Raw genomic sequence first — 20,231 nt, forward strand, 5'->3', positions numbered from 1 at the left:
TGTGGGTTTATTTCTGGGCTCTCTACTCTGTTTCATTGATGTATGTATCTATTTTTGTACCAATACCACACTATTTGAATTACTACAGGTTTATAGCATATATTGCAATCTGTGACTGTGATGTCTCCAGCATTGGTCTTCTTTCTCAAGATTGTTTTGACGATTAAGGGTCTTTGTGTTTCTATACAAATTTTAGGATGATTTGTTTCAGTTCTGTAAAAAATGCTATTGGTATTTTGATAGGGATTACACTGAGTCTGTATATTCCTTTGGGTAGAATGGAAATGTTAATATTAATTCTTCCAACCCATGAGCACAGACTCTCTTTCCATTTGTGTGTTGCCTTCAATTTCTTTCACCAGTGTTTTATACTTTTCACTAGGTTTTTCACCTCCTTGGTTAAACTTATTCCTATGTATTTTATTCATCTTTGTGCAATTATAAATGAAATAGTTTTCTTTTTTTAATGTTTATATGGAGAAAGAGTGAGAGAGAGACACTGAGAGAGGGGGAGATGAAAATCCCAAGCAGGCTTCTTGCTCAGCGCACAGCCTGATGTGGGACTTGCTCTCACAACTGTGAGATCTATGCCCTGAGCTGAAATCAAGAGTTGGACACTTCACCAACTGAGCCACCCAGGCGCCCCTGAAATTATTTTCTTAATTTCTCTTTCTGCTACTTCATTATTGGTGTATAGAAATGCAACTGATTTCTATATATCAATTTTGTACCCTGAAACTTTACGTAATTAATTACTTCTCATATATTTTATGTGCAGTCTTTATGGTTTTCTATGTATAGTATCATATCATCTGCAAATTGTGACAGTTTAACTTCTTCTTTACCAGTTCAGATGCCTCTTATCTTTTTCTCGTCTGATTGCTATGGCCAGGACTTCCAACACTATGTTGAATAAAAGGGGCAAGAGTGGACATCTCTATCTTGTTCCTGATTTTGGAGGAAAGAGCTGGGACATTTTATCTTCTCTTCTCTGTCTGACCCTCGGACCAAGATATACACCGTTGGCTGCTTTGGTTCCCAAACCTTTGGACTCAGACTGAATTACACCACCAGCTTTACTTGGCCTCCAGCTTGCAAATGGCAGATTGTGGGACTTCTCAGCATTTATAAATTGCTAAATTATTATATGTATATGTGTGTGGATATAGATATAGATATAGATATAAATATATAGATATAGATATACAGATATATAAAAAACATACACAGACATACCCCTATATCTTACTGGTTTTGTTTCTTTGGAGCAACCTCACCAATCCACCAACTATATATTGTCTATATAACACCCACTTGAAGTATAAAGAGACAAATAGGTTAAAAGTGAAAGCATGGAATATGACATATCATGAAAACACTAAAAAGGAAGCTTCAATTCTCCCTGAACATACATTTTAAAATGTGTATGAACTTCAAATATTTGATCAAAAATGGAAACAAATAAGGAGAAATAGACAAATCCACAGTTATTATTCTTGAAGACTTCAATACTCCTCTCTCAGCCATTGATATAGTGATGATACAGAAAATCAGTAAGGATACAGAAAAACAGAATGACACTATCAACAACTTGATTTCATTTCCATTTATAGAGCACATCCCCCAACAACAGGGGAATACATTCTTTTCAAATGCATATGGAACATATACCGAGAGAGAGCATAATATGGAACACAAAACAAACCTTAAAAAATTTCAAAGAATTGGGGCATCTGGGTGACTCAGTTGGTTAAGCGTCCAACTCTTGATTTTGGCTCAGGTCATGATCTCATGGTTTGTGAGTTCAAGTCCCACATCGGGCTCTGTGCTGACAGTGCAGAGCCTGCTTGGTATTCTCTCTCTCTCTCTCTCTGTTCCTCCCCTACTTGTGCTCTCTCTCTGTCTCTCAAAATAAATAAACTTAAAAAAAAGAAATTTCAAAGAATAGAAACAATGCAATGATCGGGGCGCCTGGGTGGCTGAGTCGGTTGAGCGTCCGACTTCGGCTCAGGTCACGATCTTGCGGTCCGTGAGTTCGAGCCCCGCGTCAGGCTCTGGGCTGATGGCCCGGAGCCTGGAGCCTGCTTCCGATTCTGTGTCTCCCTCTCTCTCTGCCCCTCCCCCGTTCATGCTCTGTCTCTCTCTGTCTCAAAAATAAATAAATGTTAAAAAAAAAAAGAAAAAAAAAAGAAACAATGCAATGATCCTAAAAGAAGCAAACTAAAATTCAATAACAAAGATATCTAGAAAATCTCCAAATACTTCCATAAATGAAAGAAAATTTTTCTATATAATTGAGGAGTAAAAGAGGAAATCTCAAGGGAAATTTTTAAAAATACTTTTTAAAAATGTTTATTGTTTGTTTTTGAGAGTGTGGGGGACGGGCAGAGAGAGAGGGGGAACAGAGGATCTGAAGTGGGCTCTGTGCTGACAGCAGAGAGCCTAATGCGGACCTCAAACTCAGAACCGTGAGATCATGACCTGAACAGAAGTCAGTTAACCATCTGAGCGACCCCGGCACCCCTAAAAAATATTCTCAACTGAATGAATGAAAATAAAAATACATGTTGTAGCTGTGGGATGCGATCGAAGCATCACTAATAGGGAGATTCGTAGCAGTTAATGCTGATGCAAGAAATAGGTAAGATCTAAAATCGGTAATCTCAGCTTCCGCTTCATGAAACTAGGAAAAGAAGATCATATTAAACCCAAAGGAAGCATAGGAAAGGAATGATTAAAAATAAGATCATAAATCAATGAAATTAACAGAAAAGAATGAGAATAAATCCAACCAAAGCTAGTTTTTTTTTTTTTTTACAAGATCAATAAAATTGACAAACCTCCGGCCAGATGGACCATCACAATAAGAGGGAAGACAGAAATTATCAATATCAGTCACGAACAAAGGAATCTCACCACAGAACCTATAGGCATGAAAAAGAAAATAAAGGGACACCGTAAAGGACTCTATGCCTATAATTCTTCAACTTTGACAAAATGGACCTTGAATCGTCCTATATTCATTAAAGAACTGAGTATACAGTCAGCGCATAATCCAAGGAGGTCAGAGGGAATTTATTAGAAAGGATTACACCACAGAGGTGGCAACTACAAGTCCTTTTGCTATTGCTGTCTCAAGACATTTTACTAACTAGCAGATCACACATCAAATTTTTTTATTGGTGAAATGAATGGCATACCGTTAAGATGAATGCTAGAGAAGGGCTCTTATTTGTAAACCTCAAAGTATTCAATATATGTGGATTAGCTAAAACAGAAGATACTCCATATTTTCACTTGAACAGGGCATAAGAATACACCTATGGAGGGGCGCCTGGGAGGCTCTGTCAGTTAAGCTCCCACTTCTGCTCAGGTCATGATCTCATAGTTCATGAGTTCAAGCCCCATGTCGGGCTCTGTGCCGACAGCTCAGAGCCTGGAGCTGCTTGGGATTCTGTGTCTCCCTCTCTCTGTGTCCCTCTCCCGTTCGTGCTCTGTCTCTCTCTCAAAAATAAATAAACATTAAAAATTATATATATATATATACATATATATATACATACATATATGTATATATATATGTATATATATATAAAAGAACATACCTATGGATATCCTCCATAGAATAACACTAGTGACTTGATCCCCAGTGGGTCCTGTGCTCTGCCATTAGTTTAGCAGGTTTTCTGACTGTATGAGGCAAACTAGAAAACTATGTACTGCATCTTTCATAAGGATGTGCTCAGAGCACATAAAGGGACAGAAACCTAGGACTTCATCAAGCTTATAAAAGTTTTATGATTATCTGTACCTAGTTTGCAAATGAATAATGTCTGCGTGAGGCAAAATTTTATATAAGCCTTTGTTTTTATTGTAATCTTGTAGGGAGAACACAGAAGAGTAGCTAGACCTCACTCACCGCTTCCAACTTCTCTGCCAGCTATCCGTATTTACCAAATACTATTTCTGCGTTACCAAGTGACTTATGTCAGTTTGCATTAGCTAAGTAGTATGTTAAGCACTTTGTGTTCTCTAACCCATTGATTTCTCAAAGCGATGTTAGGGGACAGGAACAGGTAATATGATAAAACAGTAAGGTGAGTAAGATGAAGCTGGGAGAGAGAAAATGACATACCCAAAGTTACACAGCAAGGCCAGGGACTCGGGCTGTCTGATTTCAGTGCTGGTGTTTTCACCACTCTACTCCATTTTACTACTTGATGTTTTTAATCATCTCCACAGAAGATAAAAAATCAGATAGATGGGATGAATAAGAACCACCTTTGCGGTGCCTGGGTGGCTCAGTCGGCTAAGTGGCTGGCTCTTGATTTCAGCTCAGGTCATGAACTCATGGTTGGTGAGACTGTGCACCACGTCGGGCTCTGTGCTGACAGTGTGGAGCCTGCTTGGGATTCTCTCTCTCTCCCTCTCTCTTTTTCTCTCTCCCTCTCTCTCTGTCTGCCCCTACCCTGCTTACTCTCTCTCTCCCCCCGCTTCTCAAAATAAAGAAACAAACATTAAAAAAAATAGGAACCAGCCCTCTATGGAGCTGAGGACAGGCCAAATTTACAGTCCCTGGATATTAGAGGTATCAGGGGCTCAGTTATGGAGAGCTTAATATGGCAATCGTGTTGACCTCAATACTCCCGATGACATTTATGGTTGAGTTTTTTTATTTTAAATAACATCTTTATTGAGATATAATTTATAATGCATAAAATTCATCCTTTGATGAGTCAAGTGTACAATTAAGTGGTTTTAAGTAGTATATTCAGAGTTGTGCAGCTCGTCTCTGTTAGCCGTTGTTTGGGGAAAAGGATTCTTTTGTATTTGTGACATTGGCCCAGTTTTGACTAACGGCCTATTGTTTGGCCATCTCTGCTCCAAAAAGTCAAACCCTGAATGTTCCACCAGCTTCCTCCAGCGTTGGTCTTTGTGGAGGTCATTCAAAGGAACATTTAGGGTGGCTCCCTGAAACATGAGCGTTTTTTTCATTTTTCTTTTGTCAGCTATTAACTGGCCCTGCCCAGACCTCCTACAGAAAATAGATCTGTGAGGTACATGGGAGAGGTTCCACCCTACCCTGCTGGCGCAAAAGTATCTTCAGTATGAAACTTTCAAAGAGATTAAGCTTCCTGTTTCAATCATTTCTTCTTGTTAAAACACTGGTTCCTACTCTGAGGTCACAACCAGGTTAACCAAAGGCTTATGAAGGAGGCATTTTGTCTTACACATGTATTCACTACTACGATGAAAACACACATGGCTGATGTGATTAATAAACAGCAAAGGCTCCTAAACAGGTGGCTGAATCCCCAGTAACTTTTTTTCATTATATACTTGCTTAATCAGCAGATAAAAAAGTACAACTACCATTACGGGATAATCAGAGAAAGTTCTGATGGACCAAAGAAGTCACATGGACTCAAAAAAGTGGAGGGACCACTGAGTTAAAAAAAGACTCTTCTTCAGAGGGTATAAAATTTTCACGTGGTAGGGGGTCAACTTATCAGCAGGCATTAACACAACGATCTTAATTAATTGGATCGCTTCCGGGAAGGCCATTGAACAATTCCATCCTAAAAGCAGAGTGGGGATGAGAAATGGTCCCAGGCAGGTCTAGTGGGCTAAAGAGTTCAGCATTTGGAGTGCCATGTGTGCTTGGGGAAATCAATTGTATTCGTATTTATGACAGTAGCCAAAGTTTGATGGATTATTGTTTGGCTGGTACCACTCCAAAGAGCCAAACCCTAAATGTTCTTGAGTGTTGGAAGACACTCGAGGGGAAAAAAGAAGGTACTGAGCACCAGGGGTGGAGGCTGAAAGAAAGGAGGAAGCTGCCAAATATGTGATCAAGACCAAATCGGCCCACTTCTTCGTTTGTTGGGAGGGCGAGGAGATAGTAATATCTACTCTCAAACGTTAGCAGATGACTTCAGACTTCCTTTTCTTTCAAGCTTCTCCTTTCCCTTTGTTCCTTCCCAGAATCTCCTCCCCTTCTACTTGTTTGCAAACCTTCCCCATCCCATCCAACCCAGAGTCCCGCTTTCTATCCAAAGCCGTTCAATCAGCTTGAATTGTCTTGTGTTTTTCTGGAGGGGTTCCCTCTCCAAAGTTGCCAGCATGTCTCAATATTCTTGGAGCTTGTCCTCAGTTTCCAAAACTTCAGGGCGTCCCATCAGCCACAGTTCTGACTTCAAATGCACACTGACCTTTTCCTTTCAACCAAACACCCTCCTCCTTCCCCGTTGCATTGCATCAGAGCCTCCTCAAGCCTGTTGAGTTGCTCCAGGCATCCCCCTGCCTGTGGCTTGGGGTTAATATCTGGTCCTTTCCAATCCCACCCCATGTGATTGTGTCTTTGTTTCAGATCCAGGAGAGTAATCATACTCAGACTGGATCCCCACTAGCCAAAGCAGAAGAGACATTTGAGGAAACAATTGGCCAGCCCCTGCAGAAGGGGGTTTTGAGTTGCCCAAAACCAGCTGATTGCCTCAATTGTCCTCTCTGCCTGACATGACCTCAGAGCCATAAGTGGCCACTTTCCTTGGCCCTAATAAGGCAAGTGTACAGCGACTTCAGTCGCTTGAGAAGAGGCCCTGTCCCAAGAGAAAGCTAATTTTCTTAGAGCTAATTTTCTTAGAATTGCAGGGTAAAAAGCTCTCGAGAACCGGGCTGAAAACTGTGTCTGCCTTTCTCCAACCTCTTTCCGATTGCCACCTAATGACATATGGCGGCAGGGGGGGCAGGGGGAGGGCTGAGGTGGGGGACGAGAGCAGTCCACAGGGTACAATCAATAAAGAGGTACGTTGTTGGCAGGGAATTTAAAACAATAGTAGAACTAACGAAAAATTAGTCAGGCTTTTATTATCACCATGCTCCAGTAAATTCTAAACAGTGTCAGTGATAAAATACTAACCACTTTGGTTCAACGCTGCCTCCACAGCAGCACCCATGTGGTTCCCTCATCCCCTCAGGAGAGTCGCACTTAAGGCTGAGTTTTCAGGCAATACTTCAGATTCATATCCTTTTCCTCCTTCAAACTTTATGTCTTGTGTTCCATCCCCTTAGGACCCTGCTCTCTATTTTCGCTAGTGGAATTTTTTCCCCTTTTTTCATATTTTTTAAATGTTTTTATTTATTTTTGACAGAGACAGAGAGACAGAGAACGAGTGGGGAGGGGCAGACACAGAGGAAGGCAGAGGATCTGAGGTGAGCTCTGCGCTGACGGCCCAGAGCCCAAGGCGGGGCTCAAACTCACGACCTAAGCTGAAGTCTGACGCTTAACTGACTGAGCCACCCAGCGGCCCCAGCGGAATTTCTTTATAGGGGAGGAATTACAGTGGGTACCCAGCTGTCCCCTACCAGGAGCACCTACATTGTAACAGGAGTCACCTGAAGAATCCATGCCGCAGTCCAATCCTTGTTCAAACTCTCTCAAAGCAGTGAAACCTTGTTTGCAAACAGAATGTAGTGTGGAAACCCAACTCCTAAGTCTTCTTCAAGCCTCACCTTCAGTGTCATTTCCTCAGGGAAATCTTCCTTGTTCCTCCACGCATGAGAAGGACAAGTCCTTATGAGCTACACTGTCATAATACCTTGGTCTTGCCCTTTCACACTCCCCTTGGAATTACTTGTTCAGTGTCTGTATTCTCTGGTAGACCATAACCTCTGTGCAGGCAAATACCAGCCCTCCCTTGTCCACCATCGGAAGCCCAGAACCAAGCACAGTACGTGGTCCTCTGGAGGTGTTCCATAAATGAACGTATAAATGGAAGTGTTTTGGGGCGCCTGGGTAGCTCAATCGGTTGAGCGTCCGACTTCGGCTCAGGTCATGATCTCGCGGTCCGTGAGTTCGAGCCCCGCGTCGGGCTCTGTGCCGACAGCTCAGAGCCTGGAGTCTGCTTCTGATTCTGTGTCCCCTCTCTCTCTGGCCCTCCCCCACTCATGCTCTGTCTCTCTCTCTGTCAAAAATAAATTAAAAAAAAAACATTAAAATGGAAGTGTTTCTATTACTACAGGTTGTAAGTTAAATGCACATTGGTAATAGCCATGACACATGCCACACTGTGGGCTTTTATTGAAATTATGGTCATCAACAATCCCCAGGTCATTTTTTTTTTTTTAGAACAAAAAACGTGGTCCATCAGGCTTTCCTACCTTGTAGTCACGTGGTTACATTTTAAAACCAACTGCAGCGATCACAACTCCCGGATTATAGTGGGTAGATTTATTCCTCCTCTCTGTGGTGCTGAAATCAGATTCTTGCTCTTACTCAAGCCTGGCTGAAGTCCGGTGGGGACATCCTCTCTCCTTTTCTATACCAGGACCCCCAGAGGGCTTCACCTTTTTAGTTATCCCAGGTTGACACTTCCTTCCAGACAAGGCGCAGGTTCCATTTTCTGCCTGAAAAAAAGCCAAGCCTTGGCTGCTTTCTCCTTTCTTTGGACTATGGGAGTTCAAGAACAAATGGTTCACCGAATTTTCAAAAATGGAATTTGCTGTGCGCTTGCTATGGGCTCGTCACTATCACGAACGCAGTACATTATCTCATTTTAGTCTAACGCCAACACTCTGAAGCAGGGACTATTCTTATCCCATTTTGCAGATAGGGAATCAGAGCTTAAGAGATGTAGGGAACAGGGAGAAAGGGAAAGAAATGTGAATCATTTGCATGTGTTAATTCCCTGTCTTCTCTTGGTATCCTGATAGGAGTGGAGTCCTCACTAGGATTGACCTTAAGCTTCGGATGTGATTTTATTATTTTTTATTTATTTATTTTGGGGGGAGAGAGAGAGAGTGGGGGGGGGAGGGGTAGAGGGAGAGAGAGAGAGAGAGAGAGAGAGAGAGAAAGAGAGAAAGAGAGAGAATATTAAGCAGGCTCCACGCTCAGCACAGAGCCCGATGTAGGGCTCCATCCCATGACTCTGGGATCATGACTTGAGCCGAAATCAGGAGTCTGATGCTCAACCAACAGAGCCACCCATCTGCCACTGATTTTATTATTAATTGTGGTGATTCTTTGAACAGAGGTGAACATCTTGATTGCAAGACTGCAAATGGTGACAACCCTTCTACAGGGTTTTTCTTTTTTTCTCAGTCTACCTCCTGATGAAGCTGTCTGCCTACATGGATACATTCCCGATTTTCAGAATTCATTTCTAAGTGCCCCCTTCCAGGGCTAGCTCATGGCCACGGCCAGGTGAGTGCCAATGGACAGCCGCACAGACAGTTCTCAACAACGCCATTAGAGGAGCAGACCCTCCCTCCTCACCAGGCCTCCACCACCGTGGAAGCTGCTACATCCCACCAGAAACAAACCCAAACCTCGGCATTTCAGAGAATTGGTAGGTTCAGAAGTAAAAGGAGAAAGCTGTCTACATCCCCGGCCCCTACCCCCTGCCTAGCAAACCTTGCTCCCTCACACCCAACACACACACACACACACACACACACACACACCTCCCTCATACTGCCTCTGTTGCCAGAAGGTTTTCACTGACTTAAGCCCTCTGCCTGTAATTTTGTAATTGGGGAATTCATTTTGAGGGTAATAAAGAGTAATAAAGTATTTTATTTATTTATTTTTTAACAAACCCAGCTTTTTCAAAAAATTTTTTTCTTAATGTTTATTTATTTTTGAGAGACAGAGCATGAGTTGGGGGAGGGGCGGAGACAGAGGGAGACGCAGACTCCGAAGCAGGCTCCAGGCACAGAGCCGGACGCGGGGCTCAGACTCATGGACCTTGAGATCATGACCTGAGCCGAAGTCGGCTGCTTAACCGACTGGGCCACCCAGGTGCCCAAGAGTAATAAAGTCTTTAAAAGTGAAATGGTATCTGAGGGTTCAGCAATTCTCTCACTTCACTAAATGTGCTTCCTTCCTAAGGCCCAGACGGCTGTCCTGAAGGCATTCAGGGTCTAATTGTTGAGGTCCTTACTAGTGGAGCCTGTGGTTCTTTGTGGAGCAAGGCAGGCCTGGGTCTGAAGGGCAGAATGACAGCACTGGACTGGAGAGTGCGTGATAAAACAGGAGGCCAAGTGCAAACTCTTGTCTTTGACATTTTGCCTACAGCCTGCTGCTCACCGCCTCGCAGCGGCCCCACCCAGAAAGGTGAAAGGAACCTCCCAGCTCATTCCTCTCAACTCCTCACCACCCGTCCTTGCCCCCAGGACTGAGCTTAAGCAGGTACTAATTAGTACTATATATATAACTTGGTTACCTTCAGGGTTCAAGAGGCTTGTGTGGACTGGCCCGGGAATCCAAGCATCAAATCAAATGATGTTTCTATAAGAAAATGCCTGCCGGATTCTAACTTTGGGGTCAATACTTCATTCCTAGATTGGGGACTGTTTATACTTGGAGGCAATGCTTCCGCACTGTTATCTACATTAACTTGAAACCAGGCCTTGGGTTCTTGTATTGTCCATTTTGTGAAAGCTCCACACACACCATGTTTGAGTCTAATTATTCACACACACACACACACACACACACATGGATAGAGGTCTAAGTATTGTAACATGCACTACAGTTCTTCTAAATATTACATTACAGTATGATAGCTATGTAGAAATATAGATACTACGTGCCATCCACAATATTGATAATATTTTTAGTGAGAATGCTTCATCGCTGTGAGGCCTATGCCTCAAACGTGGAAAAAAATCTATGTGTAAATCTGATTATTTGGGAGTTATTTTATTATTTAATTTTTTTTTTTTAGTTTATTTATTTTTTGAGAGAGAGAGTGAGAGCAGGGGAGGGGCAGGGAGAGAGGGAGGGAGAGAGTTCCAAACAGGCTCCCCACTGTCAGTGCAGAGCCCGACACAGGGCTCCAGCTGGTGACCGTGAGATCATGACCTGAGCCGAAATCAAGAGACGCTCAACTGACTGAACAACTCAGGCACCCCCTTTTGTAAAAAATTTTTTTGGAAGGGAGTTATTTTGGTTTTTTTGGCTTTGTTTTATTATTTCTTAATTGACATCCAAGTTAATTAGCATATAGTGCCATAATGATTTCAGAAGTAGATTCCAGTGACTCACCCCCTATGTATAACACCCAGTGCTTATCCCAAGTCCTTAATGCCCCTTACCCATCTAGCCCATACTCCCACCCACAACCCCTCCAGCAACTCTCAGTTTGTTCTCTGTATTTGAGAGTCTCTTATGGTTTGTCCCCCTCCCTGTTTTTATATTATTTTTGCTTCCCTTCCCTTATGGCCATCTGTTTTGTATCTTAAATTCCATATATGAGCGAAGTCATATGATATTTGTCTTTCTCTAATTTCGCTTAGCATAATATCCTCTAGTTCCATCCATGTTGTTGCAAATGGCAAGATTTCATTCTTTTTGATTGTCAAGTAATATTCCATTGTGTATATATACCACATCATCTTTTTAAAAAATTTTAAACATTTATTCATTTTTGAGAGACAGAAACACAGAGTGAGTGGGGGAAGAGCAGAGAGAAAGGGAGACACAGAATCTGAAGCAGGCTCCAGGCTCTGAGCAGTCAGCACAGAGCCTAACGTGGGGCTAGAACTTACGGACCATGAGATCATGACCTGAGCTGAAGTCTGACGCTTTACCGACTGAACCACTCAGGCACCCCCCACAGCATCTTTATCCATTCATCTGTCGATGGACATTTGGGGTCTTTCCATACTTTGCCTATTGTTAACAGCGCTGCCATAAACATTGGGGCGCATGTGCCCCTCGAAACAGCACTCTTGTACCCCTTGGATAAATACCTAGTAGTGCAATTGCTGGGTTGTAGGGTAGTTCTATTTTTAACGTTTTGAGGAACCTCCATACTGTTTTCCAGAGCGGCTGCACCAGTTTGCATTCTCAACAGAAGTGCAAAAGAGATCCTCTTTCTCCACATCCTCACCAACTTGTTGCCTGAGTTGTTCATTTTAGCCATTTGGACAGGTATGAGGTGGTATCTCAATGTAGTTTTAATTTGTATTTCCCTGATGATGAGTGATGTTGAGCATTTTTTTTCATGTGTCTGTTAGCCGTCTGGATGTCTTCTTTAGAAAAGTGCCTATCCATGTCTTTCACCCATTTCTTCACTGGATTACTTGTTTTTTGGGTGTTGAGTTTGATAGTTCTTTGTAGATTTTGGATACTAACCCTTTATCTGATATGTCATTTGCAAATATCTTCTCCCATTCCACTGGTTGCCTTTTCATTTCACTGTGCAGAAGCTTTTTATCTTGATGAGGTGGAGGGGAGTTATTTTAAAAGACGCTTTATGGCAAATCACTTTGCAATGCAAACAAGCACTTTTTTCATTTGTATTTGTTAACCAAGATTTTATTAGTTTTTCTTAGAGGGGGTTACAGAGAAGATGTTCTGAAGGGCTGGGTAGCCCCTGGATATTTAAGTAATCTCTGGACTGCTTGCTTTCTCAACCAGAGAAAGAATCTCATTAGATTGACTATTCACTTGCCAAATATTTACTGAATGTCTAAAAGTGCTGGCCCCTGGGTCTCCGTCCTTTCAGAGCTCTCCAGTCTAATCAGGGAGAGCACGGTTGAGCAAATCCATCATTTTTACACATACAGTTGACCTTTGAATAACATGAGTTTGAATTGTACAGGTCCACTTAAATATGCAAATTTTGCATAGTCCATCCAGTATTGTAAAGTATTTTCTCTTATGTTTTTCTTACATTTCCTTTTCTCTAGCTGACTTTACTGTAAGAATACAGTACATCATACGTATAACACACAAAATATATGTTCATTGGCTGTGTTATCGTGAGACTTCTGGTCAACAGTAGACTATTAGTAGTTAAGTTTTGCAGAAGTTATATGTGAATTTTTGACTGTGCGTGGGGGGGGGGCTGGCACCTATAACCCCCAAATTATTGAACGGCCAACTGTAATGGCATGTACAAGGTGAATGCCCTCAATGTCCTCATCTCTATTTTTTTTAATGTTTATTTTTGAAACAGAGAGAGCCAGAGCATGAACGGGGTAGGGTCAGAGAGAGGGGGGAACACAGAATCCAAAGCAGGCTCCAGGCTGTGAGCTGTCAGGACAGAGCCTGATGCAGGGCTCGAAATCACGGACCGTGAGATCATGACCTGAGCCGAAGTCAGACACTCAACCGACTGGGCCACCCAGGCGCCCCAACCCTCATCTCTAAAATAGGGCCAGTGGGGCGCCTGGGTGGCGCAGTCGGTTAAGCGTCCGACTTCAGCCAGGTCACGATCTCGAGGTCTGTGAGTTCGAGCCCCGCGTCAGGCTCTGGGCTGATGGCTCGGAGTCTGGAGCCTGTTTCCGATTCTGTGTCTCCCTCTCTCTCTGCCCCTCCCCCGTTCATGCTCTGTCTCTCTCTGTCCCAAGAATAAATAAAAAAAAAAACGTTGAAAAAAAAATAAAATAGGGCCAGTAATGGGATGTACCACACAGTGCTGTGGTGAAGATTAACTAAGAAAACATGCAGGTCAACCGATTGCATTACAGAGACAGGCACGAGGGAAGTGCTTTGGTTATTTCGTAGGAGCATGCGGGAGGGTACACGAAGTGTGCCTGAAACAGGTGGACCAGGTCTGAGATGAGCAATGCGATTTTTAAGAGAGGAGTAGGTGTTCATTAAGTAGAAACATCAGGGGATGAATATTCCAGGCAAAGGGAGCTGCGTGCAAAGGCACAGAAGTACTAAGGACATAAGTTCCAGAAGATCAGAGTTGGCCCGGTAGAAGGATACAGTACATAAGGGAGAAAGGATATATGGTGGCAAACCAGAAGGGGAGCAGGCCAGGCTCCACAGAGGAGGTAACATTTCGACTGGGTTCTTGAAGGATGAGTAGGAGTTTGCCATCCAAAGGCGAGGGAAGAACAGTCTGGTGGTGGGAAGAGCATATACAAAGGCCTGAAGCTGTAAATGTGTATGAAATATTTGGGAGACAGTGTTCTGGAGCTGGAGCTCTGCATTTAGGGAGTCCTGTCTCCCATGGAGAGGTTTCAGGGGTATCTGAGCTTGTTTGGCTGACTGGTGGGGTGGGGCCCTGCATTCAATCCGCAGGAGGGATTCAGTGGGGAGCGTAAGCAGTACATGTGAACCATAAGGAAGAAGGATTAGGAGGATGGTCTCATGTCTGTCTCAGAGGCTTATACTCAGCACAGGCTCTCCCTACAGGCAGCTGAACCCTGACAAAATGGCTGCAACTGGAACTTGAAGGACTCGTTTGCACGCAAACTCCAGGAGACTCTGAGGCACAAGAAGACCCTGACTTGGTCTACATAACACAAACTCAAGGACTACGTGTTAAAGTGGTTCAGTGTAAGGTGGCAAAGTGTAACATCACGGGTGGGGAAGGAGGAGGCCACTCTCTCCGCTTGTGCACAGGATACGGTGCCACTGGGGAAGACTGAGGATTCTGGAGCACCGCCACCATTGCTGGCACCTCTAGGCCTGCAGAAGGAGCACCCACCAGTCATATCATGGTGGGCAGTGGTAGAAGCAGTGGGCAGCCACGTTCTCCAGCAGGTGCCCATCACAGAGTGGGGGTCCAAAGCAAGAAAGGAATGAAAGCGTGGGTAACATGTGGTAGCAGGACGGATCCTTGAGGCCAGAGGAGATAATCTTTGGGACTTCCTGGGAATCACCGGGAGGTGGAGACTACAGAGAAGAAAAGATCCTGCAAGAGGAGAGATATGCAAAAACCAGTAAAGATGGGCCACGTCTAGGAGACCAAATGGCTAGGACTCAGGGAAATTTGAACGTGGGTGAGGGAAAGGGAAGAGTGCCAGAGGGACCCGGCATATCGGGCTTGAATTCTATGTGGTTCCCCCACTGGAGGTGGAGTAATGTTGGGATTTTGAACCCACCATTCCGGAAGATGCTGGGTGTAAGGGTAGGGGGCAAGCTAACAGAGATGAGGGGAACTAGGTAGAGCTAATGCACAGTAAGGGGTTGGCACCCAGAAGCCAAAATTCAGTCCAGGTCGTAGGTCAAGAATTGTGGGTTTCGAGGGCTCAGCATGCGAAAATGGCTTCCCATGCACCTTACACACCAGGATAACATTCTTTCTCCCATACCCTTCAATCTTTTCCTTTCTATAGGATCTCTTCCTTTAGTATTCAGACATGGTCAAGTATCTTCCATATTTAAAACAAAAACTTTCCTTTGACCCCATATCCTTCTCCAGCTACTTCCTTCACCTTAGCTCTCCACTCTCTGTAATGAAGCTTCTCCAAAGGGTGGTTCCTCCACTCACTGCTGGCCCCTGCTCCCATCCCTCTGCCAACATCTCACCACCAATGACTTCTGTGTTGCTAGCACCAGTGCAGTCTTCTGTCCTTATATTATCTGACATTTCGGCTCTCGTGGCCTCTGTGATGGCACAAATTTAACCAGTGTTAGGGGTCTGAGGGAACTTAGTTTGGATCAACATGTACGATGAAACTCTTACCTTGCTTCCTATAAAAATGTGCCACCGAGCAGCACACCGAAATTGAGGCATTCCTGAAACCTAAGCCAATGGCCTTCTTTCCCCCAATCTCTTAAATGTCTTGGCCTAAAGTGGAAGCCAGAAATGGCCATTTTCACTGTCGTGCCCTTCTTGAATATCCATGGTCATAAATGAACGTTTGGTAATCACTTGACATGCGCTGGCTAAATTAAGTCTCACGGCACAACTGCAAGCAAAAGGCAATAGTACCACAATTATCCCCATTTTAATCGTATTTTTTAATGTTTATTTATTTTTCAGAGGGAGAGAATAAGCGTGGGCAGGGGAGGGGCAGACACAGAATCTAAAGCAGGCTCCAGGCTCCGAGCTGTCAGCACACAGCCCAACGCGGAGCTCGAACTCACGAATCATGAGATCATACCTGAGCTGAAGTTGCAGGCTTAACCGACCGAGCCACCCAGGCGCCCCATTATCCCCATTTTATAGATGGGGACACTGACACAGCTGTTAAGCACAGAGCTGGGATCAAAAACACGGGTAGGCCAACCGCAAAGTCCCCACTCTTAACGACGATGCCACAGCCTGAGAGGGGTGTCCAGCCAAGTGGGAGACAGCCGGGCCCACCCATCACCTGCTACCCAGTCCCAGGTCAGCACCGACCAGAGAGTCAATCACTCACGCAGCATTCCTGCAGATGATGTTTCAAAATTCACCTTTTTATTAATTTAAAAATCCAGAATTACAGCGACTACATAAATAAGTACCCTATTTAGGTACATGTCCCGTGAGAAGAGTAAAGGGCTAATACTGTGACGTTACTCTTACTTGTGTACACGAGTTAACTATGACATGCCTACAACTGCTAAGTGGTGTTTATGGTCTTTGTTGTTCCAAGTGTTTATGATACAAATAAATATACAAGAAGAACCACATCCATTCCTCTCCTAACTACAGGTGGCTTGGCCTCATCTCCCCACGTCCCACTGCCTACACGACACCGAACGCTGGGTTTCCACGTTGGCCGAGCACAGCTCCCCAGCTTGTGCTTCACACGGCACTTTGTAAAGGTGTGTCCCAGCACCCGGGGGCAGAAGTCTATCTAGGGAAGCTCTCTGGGTGTTCCCTTATGGTTGAGCTTTCAGAGAACACCTGGGTGGGAAGGCTTTGGGGTGAGTCATCCAGAAGGGGAAACCACCGCTTGCTTTGGGATTCAGTTACTTGTTTCCACACTATGGAAATACTGCCACCTCTGGGAAGGAGGCAGCAGCTGCTGAACACCGTTGTCCCCCTCCTCCGCAATAATGCTCTGTGGCCTTTCAGCCCCTGGATGTCCTACCACCCTCTCCCGCGGAGAATATGAAGGAAAGTTTGGTAAGAGGCTTATCCCATAAAGGCCTGGCCACGAGGCACTCCTGTGTCTCCTAATTTAGGAGAACAGCCTCCTTTACGCCAGGTTGCCATAAAGACTGGGCCCGATTGCTGTCAAATGCTGTAAGGAAACCAGTGTTCCTCTCCCCTATGGTCACGGAGTGGGAAATACAGGATTTCTGGGCCCCTAATATTTCTGAGTCTTCATTAGAGTTCATTCATGCCCCTCAGAAGGGATAAATCTAGGAGGCAGGCTTGAGATCCTTGTGGAGAATTCAGTTTTGTCACAAAGATGATTTCTAAAGCCAGGCCTCAGAATGGAGAGCTTCTACTTCTGGGATTGAGCTGCAAAGAGACAGTTTTCAGAGCAGCCTGGATTAGGATTCACGATTCAGATCTGGGCTTGGTGGATGAGAGGAGAGTGGTAGGAAGGTTTAGAACAAAGATCCTTATCAGAATTTCCATTTCCTCAAAGGAGCAGTAATTCTCCTAACTGAAGAGGCAACATTCAGAAGATGTGGGAGGACTGGGCCCCTCTGCAAAGTCAAAATCAGCTCCTGTAACTGGAGAAGGAAGAAAACTGCCCTCTTAAGGAGCTTCTAGAATTTAATCACTTAACTTCAATTTTTGGGCTACCTAACTAGGGCATCAAGGAAATTAGCGAGTGTCAAGCTATTCATCAGTGAATTCTATTGACTCGAACCCACATACGGTTGCCTTGTTGACACTGACCAACCGTTTACTTCAATAATTATTTTGTTTTACGTGGATTCGGTTTCCGAAGATTTTACCCAGTTCTCACTTTTTGATGGGGGCCCCCACAGGTTCAGGGAGAAAAGCGAAGCGGTCTCATCAGGGAAATGTTAATTATCGCTTCCAAGGGAATGCGACCATGAAATAGTGTTTTTGTTCTTCACCCTTCCATCAGAGTCGGTGACTTTAGCAGCCACACCACTGACCTAAGGGTTGAGCCTTTTGCTCACAATTCCTTCTTTACCTTCCTGAGTACCCACAACTTCAAAGCTACCTGGGAACCAGGCAAGAGAAAGGAGGGGGGGAATCTATGCTGGCTGTGCCTCAGAATGAAGACTGCAGTTTAGTCTGTGTGTGTGCATGTGTGTGTGTGTGTGTGCGCGCGTGTGTGTGTGTGTGCGTGTGTGTGTGTTTGTGTGAGGATGGGGTGTTAATTTTTTTAAAAAAACACAAGACATTCTAAAATTCAAAGAGTATGATTTCATACAAATATTTTCTCTGTACTACAGAACTCCTACTAAGCATTTCTCTCCTGTTTCTTTCACTGTAATAACTTTCTAGATAGAAACCCTAGGGTTTTGTTTACTCTTTAACCTGTAAAGAAATGTGATTCTCCCAGAAACTTAGAGCAGTGCTGTGGTGTTCTATCCCTCTTCCTCCCACAAATAATTCAAGACTCTCCCAGTCTCTTTGGAGATGTTTAAGGACTGACACATAAAGGAGCAAGTTATGCTGTGCATGGCGTGAATAATAAACTGCATTTGAGTTTGGGGTTTTAGGGCACTGTTGACTTAAGCAAAATAAGCCTGCAGTCCAGCTGCGGCTTGATTTTTCTTGCTCTATCCTATCCAATACCATCTGTCTCCTCTAACAGTGGCCCTTTTCAGACCTTTCCAGGTACAAAACCTTGACCAAATCTTCAAGCTCAGTTCTGCACACACGACTCGAACACATCTGGCTGATCTGAGCTTCTCCTTCGGTGAAGATCTTCCACTGGCCTAGAAAGCAAACACAAAGCAGCCCAGAGAGGTAAGAGGAGAGCAGAGCCAATTAGGAGTGTGACCAACCTAACCCGATCCTTACCCACTCACTCGCCGGGAGGAGCTGGAAGCCAAATGTCAGGGGGTTTCATCAAAACAGCGCCCAAAACACTTTTCTGGGGATAGATATGGAAAGTGGGCCACAGAATGTTCATTTCAACACACAGTATTTGTAAGAATCCCAAGAATAATAGGTAATTGCCTCCAAAGTCAAACCTAAGTATTATTTTTGGAATTTTTACAGTATATTTAGCATTTGTAAAATGCTCCACTATCAGGCTGTTAGCTCTTTAGGTGATTCCCTTAGGACCAGGTCAAATAAGGCACTTTGGAAAACAGTACCTGTGCGTTCCTGAGGTCCCGCTTACTTTTCAGGGGCAAGATACTGGTGTAGGTGACTCGATTATTTAGTGCTCTTTTTTCTATTCCTGCCCTTTGTTAAAAACTGCCCACCTCGGTTTTCTCCTGTGCTCACATGCTGTCTTAACACCCCCCTCTTAGGATCCCTCCCATTCTCTGTTTTCTCCTCTCCCTGTCAGCATGTCCTTACCAGCTCATCTCTTCCCCCATTCCATCATGCCAACTGAACGAACAGTCTGGAGTGCACTCCCCGTGCTGAGCACTGGAAACCACTCTAGATCACCTCTTTTTTCAACCGTCCCTTTTCTGACTGTCCTGGTCCTTGAGTGGCAAGATCTTCCTTCTCCTTAGCGTCATCTTGCCATGGCAAAGAATCTTCATGACAAACCGCCCACCCTAGATACCCACTTTGGGTCTTTTTCTCCCTGCTCTCATGGCGTTACCGCCTAGGGAACTCCTAGTCCAAGGTCAGCGAGCTCCTCTCAATCCAGAGCCAATTTTGAACCACTTTTCTTTCCCTAGCCACAGAAGAACATGACTCTCTTCATTAAGGACTCCATTTCCCTGCTCCTTTGTCTCTTGGGTTCTTCACTTTTCTCCGTTCTCTCCAACTCAGTGGGAAAGGAGAGAAGGGTCGGGCAAGGAACCACCTTGTACTGAAGCCCTGCTGTGTGCCAGGATCTGAGAGCCACATGACAGAAAGGGCCAGGCTTGTTGTTCTTTGTCCCCAGGTGACCCCGCAGGATCGTCTCATTACCCACTTCCTTCAGCTGCACACAGCTGGGGGCACACACCATCTACTTCCGTTATACACCCCCAATCCCATTATGCCTAGCATAGGGCCTTTCTCACAGTAAAAACAAAAACATGTTCTTTGAAATTCATCGGTAATTTAAAAAAATCACATCATTCATACCAGACCCTAGACTCTGCCCCCTTCATTTCCAACCCCTCCATATGAATTCTCCTACCGGGCAGTTTATGGTCTATCAGTCTCCTACAGAATACACAAGTAACCTCGTTAACCCTATTTCCAGCTGCCCACCGCGGAACTCTGCTCAGATGGCCTTTATGTATCTGAATGTAAACATGTTTCAAATGAAACACATTTTTTTTTTTTCTCCCCGGCAGTACCTGCCTGTTCTCCAGAGCCTCCCCTTGGCAAATTATCACTATTCACCCGGTCTGTAAAACTGTTACTCCTGGAGTCATTCCAAACTCATTTCTCTCTTTGTAGCCATCTTGATGATTTAAACTCAGAGGTGTCCCTCACCGTGAC

The 20,231-nt window shown here is 44.3% G+C and overlaps 1 protein-coding gene across 8 annotated transcripts in view; it reads right to left on the reverse strand.

The window, feature by feature from the left end:
* Positions 1-16,126: 16,126 nt before the first annotated feature.
* The window catches only part of CHRDL1 (chordin like 1), a 118,635-nt gene continuing 114,530 nt past the window's right edge, over positions 16,127-20,231 (reverse strand). For all 8 annotated transcript variants that reach the window (XM_058712285.1, XM_058712283.1, XM_058712284.1 and 5 more), the window contains one exon: positions 16,127-18,550. In XM_058712285.1, the coding sequence (XP_058568268.1) occupies positions 18,420-18,550 (131 nt within the window). In that variant the 3' untranslated portion in view covers positions 16,127-18,419. The remainder of the gene's footprint in view (positions 18,551-20,231) is intronic.

This window comes from Neofelis nebulosa, chromosome X (genome assembly GCF_028018385.1).
Source record: "Neofelis nebulosa isolate mNeoNeb1 chromosome X, mNeoNeb1.pri, whole genome shotgun sequence".
NCBI lineage: Eukaryota > Metazoa > Chordata > Mammalia > Carnivora > Felidae > Neofelis > Neofelis nebulosa.